Source organism: Sparus aurata, chromosome 17, assembly GCF_900880675.1.
Source record: "Sparus aurata chromosome 17, fSpaAur1.1, whole genome shotgun sequence".
Lineage (NCBI taxonomy): Eukaryota > Metazoa > Chordata > Actinopteri > Spariformes > Sparidae > Sparus > Sparus aurata.
This window is the reverse complement of record NC_044203.1, coordinates 30863396-30873787: the sequence shown is the minus strand read 5'-3', so window position 1 is coordinate 30873787 and position 10392 is coordinate 30863396. Positions and strand designations below refer to the sequence as shown.

Genomic DNA, 10392 nt, shown 5'->3' with positions numbered 1-10392 from the left:
TGCTGAACCAACAGCCGTTGAGAGACGAAGAAGAAAACGACGCAGGAAACAAACCTTCCTCTCTGGTGTGTAGCCTTTAGCTAATTCAACACTAGCTAAAAACAAGCCTGTCTACGCTGTTTTGTATGAACTTGTTTCTCAGCAGCGATAAGGCGCAGATTCGTGTGTTGAACGCGACGTTTTGTTTTTATTTTGACGACCGTTTGTGTGCAGCCGGTGTCTCAGTGAGCCGCATCGTCTGATAGCCTAGCATCAGTGTAGCTAGCTCTGACGCTCTACACGAAGCTTGCTAACATCATAACAGGTTGATTTTGAAGATGAATTTGGTCAGAAACAGAACTTTGCACCCACACCTCCGCGACGAGGAGGCTCTGGTGGTGGAAAACGCCATCCGGTTGGCGATAGACTCGATAATAAACGTGCTGTACGGTGTAAACAGTGCCAGGGCTCATGAGTACCAGCGGATGGTGGCCGACAGGGACAAAGAGATCCAGCGGTTGGAGTGCAGGCTGAAGGAGATCGAGCACGAGCTGCAGGTGCCTCGCCGACAGGGATACACCTGCGGGATGCTGGAGAAAGCGCAGAGCTCCGGTGACCCACAGAGGACAGAGCCGGGCGGGATTGAATCAGGCTGCACTGACGATAAGATGACCGCAGGGCAGCAGGAGTGTGAAATGAGCATCTCTTGTAAGTAAACATGATTTATTATATTATAGAGAATATTAGAGCAAGAGCACAGTCTCTCTAGTTCACAAATACAGGAATGCTTAGGTTTGGGATGAGCATTTACCATATTGTCAGGTAAACAGTAACACTTTATAATAACTATTGATAAATGGTAAATTTAAAGTTTATTTACATATAGGGTCATTCCATTCCAACTCACCTGAAGCCTATGAAGACCTGTTATTAGTTTGATTACTGTAACCGTCAAGCAACAACTATTTGAATGAAGTTTAGGGTTTCTTGGATGACCGAGACAAATTTCAACCCAAACCAGTGAAAACTTATGCGATTTTTGTAAGATCCCATGAAGTTTCAAAGTGATTATTTTCCCCCAAGAAAATCCATGACATGAACTGGGAAAAGCTCTGGATTTCGGCGGACTTTGCATGGAATGACCCTTAATTGTAGAGCCTGACCAATATATCAGTTTGCGGATATTATCTGCCAGTCACAGCGATATCACTATTGGCATATAGGCTATGTTGTGAATATATGAAAACTATTTTTTTTATAATGCAGGAAAGCCTGTGTTGATTATTAGATTCCAAATTAAGTTTGGAATTTTAGACAATAATGTTTTTTGGGCAGATGAAGCCCTATGAAGCATCAGGGCTTTCTTCCTAATTGTGTCGAGAAAGATTTTAACATCCAGCATCAGCAAACACAATGACGTGGTGGCTTGTAAGACTTAGAGCATCCCTTCAAGACTTGGTCTGAAGCACTCCCATCACACCATGCTGTTGAGAACTTTAGTTTCATAGTCACACATCTGTGAAGTCCAGATTCAAGAAACTTTAGTCTAACTGAATATAATTGATGTGTCAAATTATATGGATGTTATGATGCAATATTTCACAATGAAATACATATGTGTTGTCCAAAAAGCATAAATATTGAATACATCTGCTGTGAGAAAAACATTGTTATTTTTGGTGCCTCATGTTTTAAAACTTAACTGTAAGTCGCCTTGTACAAAAGCGTCTGCTAAATGTAAATGTCTTTCGAATGTACATCGACACATTTTCTCAAGTGTTCTGCTCGCTTCTGAGGTAAGTTGTAAAACTGTCACAAAGAAGCACTTTCCAATGAACCAGTGATGTTTGAAGCTTTATATGTCATCAGTCACGTGACGTTCTTCATTGATACAAACTCCGGTACAATGTATTGAAACGGTGTACTTCACAGGAGTGAAACAAGCTCAAATTTTATTCACCTTTTTTTTTAATGTACCCAAAATTAAAATAGTTGCCTATTAATTTATCAGTTGACAACAAATCAATAGGTTGTTGAAGTTCTACATTAGATCAACCATTTATGCTGTTTAAATAAACAACAATAACTTTAGAAAGGAATTAAATGTAATCTGTTACTTCTGCCCCTGAGAATGCCATTTTGTGTCTTCTTTCTCCACAGTGGGCCTTTTTGCAAGACCCCCCTCACATCTCTCAAGCCAAAGCCAGGAGTCAGCTCTACCATCATCCCCCAGCAGAATGGGTCTGGACCAGAGCTTCACCTCCCACTCCTCAGTGTCTTCAGGCGTATCGGAGGCAACCAGGAATCTGCCCACATCTCCGAGCAGCCTCGTCATCAAAGAGGAGCCGTGTGATGTGGACACGGTCTTAATCAAGTGGGAAATGAGTGAGGAGAGACTCGGCGAGCATCAGGGGAGAATCGGCGAGCATCAGGGGAGAATCGGCGAGCATCAGGAGAGACTCGGCGAGCATCAGGAGAGACTCGGGGAGCATCAGGAGAGCACAGGCAGTCCATGTCAGGACCAAGAGAGCTCCAGTGTAGAAAGTAATGTATCCTACTTGTATTCCTGTTATGCATAATAAATCCCTAAAATTATCTCCCAATTTATATTATCTGTTACAATAATGACATGTTCTTTAACATCAGGGCTGGGTATTGTACCTCAGTACTATGCTGCACAAGTATCAAAAATTGGCATACAGTCTGATTCTTTGGCTTGGTTACTTACTTTTTAATCATGTATTTCATGATCTTTTCACTGCATGAGAAGTAGGATTGCACTGGTGTGGAAGAGAAGATTAAAATCTATTAAAATCTATTAAAATCAAGAAATTGTGTACAGCACAGAAAACTACCAGGAACTTCCCGAAATGTACGTGGGGTTTCAATCTCTGGCAGTTTATCAAATCTCAGCTTGGTAAGTTGACCCCCAGAGTCCCCAGGTTCAGGAGGGGCTTGTAATTGAAAATGCTGTGAGCTAAACAAATGCAAAACATGCTAGTAGAGGGATTTTGACACACTTATGCAGAGGTTATACCTTTTTCTCCTCTGGTTCAAAATGATCAGGCTTAGTTCTAATTATATTTTCATTATGGCTTTTACAGATTTTCCTAATGTAAGTAACTGCTTTGAAGAATCATCTTGTATGCCATTAGCAATGGCCATTAATGTTACCAGAAAGGACCCAAAACATTACATTTTGTGTCAACAATTTATCTTGATAATACACAAAGAAGTTCAGTTACTTTTATGCTTTCACAAATCATTATGTACATACAGTGGTTGAAGGGCTACTCAAACTTCTGATCTAGCGTTTGAAGAGTTAATTACACTGCCTTAAATCTACAACACTGTGCAGAGTAACATGACAACAGTCACCTTATCTCTTGTCTTGCTGTAAAGCACAGTGGATGTGTTTGCCACACATCTGGCAGCAGCAGCAGCACACTCAACAGGGGGAATATTAATGCTGGGTGTGAGGTGTCTGTTCTCTTCAAGCTCCAAACTTCTTCAGTGTGCCATAATGTGTGTCTGGTCGGGGATGAAGCCAGGAAAGTTTTGCCACGGCACTTAACACATACTTACACTGACCTTTCTGCTATGTTCATCTATAACGTTACATTTAGATTTTTTTTTTTTACCTGTTTGCATGTCATGGCAAAACAGACAACATTGATAGGATTTTCAGGGTCCATCTGATGACGCATTGTCAAAAGGTTTTGAAATTTTTCCAACTGTATCCCTACAATGCTCGGAATGCTCCCCTTCAACTCCCCAGAAACACCTCCGCCTGTCTAGTGACCGACACTTTTCAGCCTGTCGCCTGGACACAGACAAGAAGCGGCTCGCTGCTCTGACTGGGCTACCTTGCCAGTTGGCTCAGAGAGTGATGGCAAGGAACACCATATTGCTCTCTATGGAGGACAGGATGGCTGCTTTGGATACCAAAGTAAAGTGCGACTCCAGTGTCGAAGCGATCAAGAGGGGGAAAATATTGCGGTAAGAACACATCTAATGCCAACAGCCCCTTTCACACATACACTGCTGCCCTGAAACTCCAGATCAGCTGGCTTGGACTTTACAGACTACTAGGGAGCTGACAGGGTAATCTAGTTACAGTTCTACACATAATGTCCAAATATGTGTAGTGTTGTTATCAATGCAAAAATGGTCATCATTGCAGATTAGTTCTGCTCATCATCCTCCCATACATCTGTTCTCGGGCTACATGTTTGAAAGGGCAACTCCGGTCAAAGTCCAGACTGATTCTCTAGTCATCGTCTGTAGTTCATTTGTATAAACAGTTAAGGTTTGTGGTGATTGAAGAGAGAGAGGGAGAGATAGAAGCCTTCACTAACTGCTTAGTTAAGGTAACTAGCAGATTGTAGTAGCGGGTAAACGGCCGTGGGATTAGCGAGAAAGAATAGCGAGTGAAGAATTGAGCAAAACTAGTGTAAGTTTAAATGAACATGGTGTCATTTGCCACTGTAACGAAGAGTAACAGCAAAATTAATCTGGTTGGTGTAGAGCAGCAAAAATCTATTCTTTCTCTTGTGGCAATTTTTAGGAAATAGTGCGTCGTCTTTACAACTCTAGCTTAAATTGCAGGCAACTCAGAGCAAGGGTAAGATTGAAATGAACAGGGAACAATGCATCCTGCTGCATAAGAGTAAACATATAGATGTACTCTGATTGATTTACATTTCGTCTTCACAGGCTGAGACTGCCTCACAATGGGAGATCACGTCTTGTTAAGTCAAAGCTCTGGCTGCAAGTTCGGATGTACAGAGTGGATAATGACATCATTCTATGTAACTATTTCTGTGATTCTTTTCATTTTTGCTGTTTACTGTGGATCTTTTACAGTTACATTTTTTTTTATTAATAACATACACATTCAATTGTTTTCCAGCTTCCTGTAAGGCCCACTATGAGACAGTATGCAAGAACATCCAGTATAACCAGCCAACTGCAGGTTCCAGGATTGAGGCACTCAACTGCTGATGAGACAGATGTCTGGAAGGACGTCACGATTGAGATGATTGAGGAGGACGGCACCTCTGAGGAGGTGTCCAGGTGGATCGTGAGGCCTCCATCATTTCACAGCCAAAAGCTTGATGACCTGTGTGCCACACTTCAGTCAAGGCTGGCAGCCAATCTGAAGTACACAGCTACACATAGACGTCCGCATGTTGGAACACATTCAGACAGAATGCCACCAAATACTTCGACTCAGTGGCGACAAAAAGACACTTCAAGTCTCTGATCTTTTGCTCCAGACAGTTGTTGGACGATAAAAGCTATTGATGAGACCAGCGGTTGTTTTACTCACAGTTGTGTTTGTACATTTTTCAATAAAGATTTTTCTTTTAATGAACATGTTCATTGCAATTTATTTTTCTTTCCCCAATAAATTAATCATGTCATTGATTACAGCGTAGCCCATAACCCAAATGTAAAAACATCACATATTCTTCACTTACTGCCGTATTTTAAATATAGGTTTTGTTATTTAATTATACACTTAACTTTAATATCGTTATTGTAAGGGAGGGTTTCTCCAAGCCTCATTTATAGTGGCTCAGGGTGACCAATCACAGATTTACACTAACATCTAACACGAACCAATCACAGCCATTCGACCACGTTTTTCGCTGCCATTCAGATGCTTATTAGTTGCTCATTTTAGTGAGGTTTGTGCGTGTTTACAGGACTGAACATCAAGCTTTTTATGGATTATTTTAACCTCTTTAAACGAGGCAGGCTGCCACTGTGTCAAAAGTAATCACTGTTTAATTTGAGAACTTTGGCTTATTTTCAACAAAATGGGGCATCAAGGTGGTTCCAAGCTGAAAACTTGCATCTTGTTTTGGCACTGGTGTCGCACAATAAAAAAAAAAATACCCAGCCCTGTGTAATAAGCTTGGAAAGAGAAAAGCTTTTGCTAAATGCTGTCACTGTAAAAAAAAAAAAAAAAAAAAATTTATCCGCATGTGGGGTTTTATGGCTAATAAAATGTTCATCCTCTCTGATCCCTTTAGAAAACCTGGAGAACGGAGAGAGGATAAAGTTCAGGGAGAAACCTTACGCAGACCCAGATGGACATCACCTCACTGAGGGTGAACACCTGAGGTGAGTCAGATACATGCTGGGTCCTCTCGAGGGGATCCAACACCTAAAACTTTATGTTTTCAGAGGATAGCCAGTTTTGTTAATAGTGACTTAAATGATATTCTTTTTTGTTTACATTTTAATTGGAGGATGGACATTTTGGGTAAGTGCTCATCTTGCTCTACAAGAGCAAAGTCTTCGATGTGACCTATGATTAAAAAACGGCAGCAACAATTACCTCCACAAACGAAATGGCATTCCACATGATATAGAATAAACAAAGTATGTCTGTAGTTTGTGCCGGCATTGGTTTCATCAGGGTGTTTGCAAAATGTATTTTATTGACATTGAAAATGTTTTGAGATGTTTAAAGAGAAAATGTACGGAAGCCCTAAACGGCCATGCATTCATACATTTTATTTCCTCCGTTTTCCCGAGATAACAAGATAATTTTCTCGAGATCGCGAGATTACGAAACTTTGTTTTCTCGTGATAACGAGTTAATTTCATTTGTTTTCCCGAGATAATGGGATAATTTTTCTCGAGATCGCGAGATTACGAAACTTTGTTTTCTCGTGATAACGATATAATAAGGTGTGTGTGTGTGTGTGAATGAGTCAGTCAGTTAGTGTAACGACTGTAAATGACCTTTAATGTGATAATTGTTAATAAGAACATCTTGTTTTCATTCAGTTAACTGATATTCTTTGAAGCCAGGTTATTATTTCATTAATTATATTAGACTCTAAATGCAGGACTTTTATTTTGAAAGCGTTTCGCTGTGAACCGAGAACATCTGTGTTCCTGTGAATCGTGTGTGTGTGTGTGTTTGAAGAGTGCCAGCATGGTTTTTGCTGAACGTGATGAAATGATTTACTGTGCACCTGGCTGATAAAGAGTACAAGCTCTTACGGTGTGTCGGAAAGTGTGTTCGAGTGCACAAGGTTCCTGTAATAAACACTTTGGACCATCATTCAGCGGGGATGCTACAGCGACATCAGGCCCACTTAGATTGCGCCACTGATATAGCTGAAGCCTTGCTAACCGTCTTCTTAGATTACGCACATTAATGTGAATATTATCTATAATAGCAAGGCATAATGCTATGTCAGCCTGTGTCAGGCCTTGATTGAAAATATATGTGACGCAGTGATCGATGCTCCTGCTCCTCTGACATTGCTACACTGAATGATGTTTCCTGCAATGATTTAATATACTACACTATCGTTTTGTTTTCTGGAGATCTCGAATTGATTGTATCGTTATCTCGGGAAAACAAAGTTTCGTTATCACGAGATCTCGAGAAAATTATCCCGTTATCTCGGGAAAACAGAGGAAATAAAATCTATGAATGCATGGCCGTTGAGGGCTTCCGTAAAAAGGGAATATTTGTGGAACTACATTTTTTTCTGGTTGTGTCCAAATTGTTTGTATTTGCAATGTTTGATTTTGAAATTTAGCAAAACTAATCCAAGATCATTTAGATTAGATAAGATTCTGTACTCCAGTGGCATTCCTACTGATCAGATTTTTCCCTTGTCGCATCTAGAATTGCAACGCTGGCAAATATTTTCATCATCAACCTGCTGACAGGGAATAATATGTAACAATGTAGATAAACAACCTTGTAAAACATATAAATCTATTAATTTGGCAATTTTTTAAATGGCTTGAACATACTTAAAGGTTAACACAAGCAATGTTACACATTCCTGTGGAGCCACAAAAGACTTTCTACTACTTTTTACAAACGCAGTAGTACTTCCCAAGACGTGAAATTGGTGAAGTTGCCCTTTAAAACAAATCCCTGTAGCGGAATCTGAATATTAAGTGCTTGGTGAACTGCATACCTACTCATCTGTGCGATCCTCTCTCACCTCCTCAGGAACAAGAAGAAGAGCGTGCCCATGTCCGAGCTGCCGGAGGAGGCTCAGAGACTGAAGCGGGCAGCCTGGAGAGCAGCTTCCAGGCGGTACTACGCCCGGAAAGTAGCTCGCCAACAGGCAACCCCCTCACGCTCCATCCCCTTTCCCCACATAACAGACTCCCGGTTCCTACAGCCCATCTCGTTAATGGATAAGAGAAGGAAGACACTGATATCAGAGTTACCTGACGAGTCACAGACGCTGCAGAGGGAGGCGTGGAGAGTGGCGTCCAGGAGGTACTATGCCAGGAAAACTGCTCGCCACCAGGGCGAGCCCACACAATTCGCACACCTGCTGCAGAGCTCTGAAGAAACACTGGGACCCAACAGAGGAGGATCCGGAACCAGCGGTGGAGGAATAATGTGCAGCTGATAGAAAGTGATGCTGGTGAGGTTGGGTTCATTTAGTGATGTAGGACACTGGACTGGATGCTTTGTTACTTTTGTTGGTTGGTTTGTACTGATGATGTTGAGATCTTCTCATACTGGCTCTAATTTCTCACATTTTTCTAAATTATTACTTTTCTTTATTTCACCCTCCTTTTATATACTGAACTACATGCCTGTACAAAATGCTAGCTGCGAAGGAAGCCTGAATATTTATATATTCTGAGGCCATATGAAGCTATTGTACAGTGTTACTCATCTATCAATACAGCGCCCCTAGAGTCCAACATCTGTAACTACAACCAAGGCATCTGTAACGGTTGAATTATGAGCTCAACCAGAGACGTTCTACTACTCAACATCTCTGTGTAATGATAGGTGAAGAACTAACAGTTGAATATTTACTGGTGAATTTAAAATGGGTCTTTATTTCTTTTGGAACATGTTAATAAAGACAATTCAAATCATGAGCAATGTTGTATTTCTGTTCTAATCAAGGAGTCGTGTGTGTCGAAATTATACAGTTTCATCTGTTATTGCATCACCACAATATTTTATTTTGCTTTCAGATACTTGAGTTTATGCAAAATGAAGTCACCGATCTCGGTGAAGAAATCTGTCTTTGTTTCAAATTGCATCAACCCCTTGACTTCCTGCATGAGGCTCAATCCAGTTTTGCTTTCTTTTTCTTCTTCTCCTCAGGAAATTGCACGTAATAAAACAAAAACAGGATTTCCATTTAATTATTTTCCCTTAACACATTGAATGAATGCAGTCACACACTGTATCATGAAGGCTGTGGCACAGGTCTTTTTTAAAATTTGATTTATGTATTGAGTTTTCAACAAAAAGAACAGTTACAGATCCTTATATATAGGATCTGTAACATGAGTGGTATATATGAGTGAGTAAGATACAACAGACCATTAAATGGGGTGAGGTAAGCACTAATAGCAGAAAGTGGTGTGACTTAAAACAAGAGGATAAAGTTTGTCAATACCCACACAGAATCACAACCCTGGAAACACATAATACCAATGGAAACAAATGAAAACAAGACGAAAACAAAACAATGAAAAAAAAAAACAGAACAAGAGACACTTAAAAGACACAAACAAACAAGACATACTGTGTGCTGCTAGTACAGGGAGAGAATTGTGAAACAGGTCTAATTAGGAAATCAAATAATGAATCCCATAATAAATATTAATGATAGTAACAAAGTGTCTTGGATCTATTTAAGTTGATTTTTAGCAACAATCCTTCACAGCAAACAAAGCCTGATTAAATGTAATCTGTGGAAATATGAAGATATTGTACAGCAGCACCCCCGGAGTCCAACATCTGTAACTACAATCAAAACATCTACAGTATGAGCTCAACATGTGAGTGATAGATGGTAAATGTTTTTGTTTTGTTCTTTTTTGTTCTGTTGTTCTGTTTGTGTTTGGAACATGTTCATGAATAAAGACATGTCAATTTAATGTTGTTCAGTTGTTCAGGAAAAACAGTTTCATCTGTTATTGCCCTGACAATTATCTTTAATTTTATCAACAGACTGAAATATTTGAGTTCATGCATCTCGAAGGAAAAATGAACTGACTTATCCCTTAGTGAAGAAAGATTTCTTTGTTCCAGAATGTATCATTTCTCTCAGGAAGTCATGTATAATAGAAGAAAATCACAAGATGTCCAATTCTTTCTATATGAAGTTATTTAGTACAGCGCCCCTAAAGGGACTTAGGGAAAAAAAAATAAAAATGAAATGTTTCTCATGCGCTCATTCTCCCCTGGTCCCTTTAGAGGCTCAGTAGAAAATGGATCACAAGAAAAAAGGATAAAAAGAAAACCTTCATTGGCCCCTTCAGGGTTTCTGTAGTTATTGCGCCCAAAATTATCTTTTCTTCCTTATTTTTGCTTTTTCATTTTTATTTTTTTTTATCAGCAGCCTCATTAATATTGGAGTTCATGCAAATCCTGAACTAAAATGA

At 39.9% G+C, this 10392-nt stretch overlaps 1 protein-coding gene and 1 long non-coding RNA gene across 2 annotated transcripts; both read left to right on the top strand.

The window, feature by feature from the left end:
• The first annotated feature begins 5 nt into the window (after positions 1 to 5).
• LOC115568107 (uncharacterized) lies at positions 6 to 8871 on the top strand. The gene is made up of 4 exons (XM_030395186.1): positions 6 to 687; positions 2140 to 2523; positions 6021 to 6111; positions 7976 to 8871. Exons 1-4 carry the CDS (start codon positions 318 to 320, stop codon positions 8385 to 8387), a joined length of 1257 nt encoding a protein of 418 aa, XP_030251046.1. The 5' UTR covers positions 6 to 317; the 3' UTR covers positions 8388 to 8871.
• Positions 2530 to 5356, top strand: LOC115568108 (uncharacterized). The gene is made up of 3 exons (XR_003981332.1): positions 2530 to 3978; positions 4696 to 4790; positions 4892 to 5356. It is a non-coding gene; the product is annotated as an uncharacterized LOC115568108 (long non-coding RNA).
• Positions 8872 to 10392: the final 1521 nt, after the last annotated feature.

Coding starts and splice junctions, on each gene's coding strand:
- LOC115568107 (XM_030395186.1), top strand. CDS start 318: ATGAATTTGGTCAGAAACAGAACTTTGCACCCACACCTCCGCGACGAG. Junction 688..2,139: donor GTGTGAAATGAGCATCTCTT/GTAAGTAAACAT, acceptor CTTTCTCCACAG/TGGGCCTTTTTGCAAGACCC. Junction 2,524..6,020: donor AGAGAGCTCCAGTGTAGAAA/GTAATGTATCCT, acceptor TGATCCCTTTAG/AAAACCTGGAGAACGGAGAG.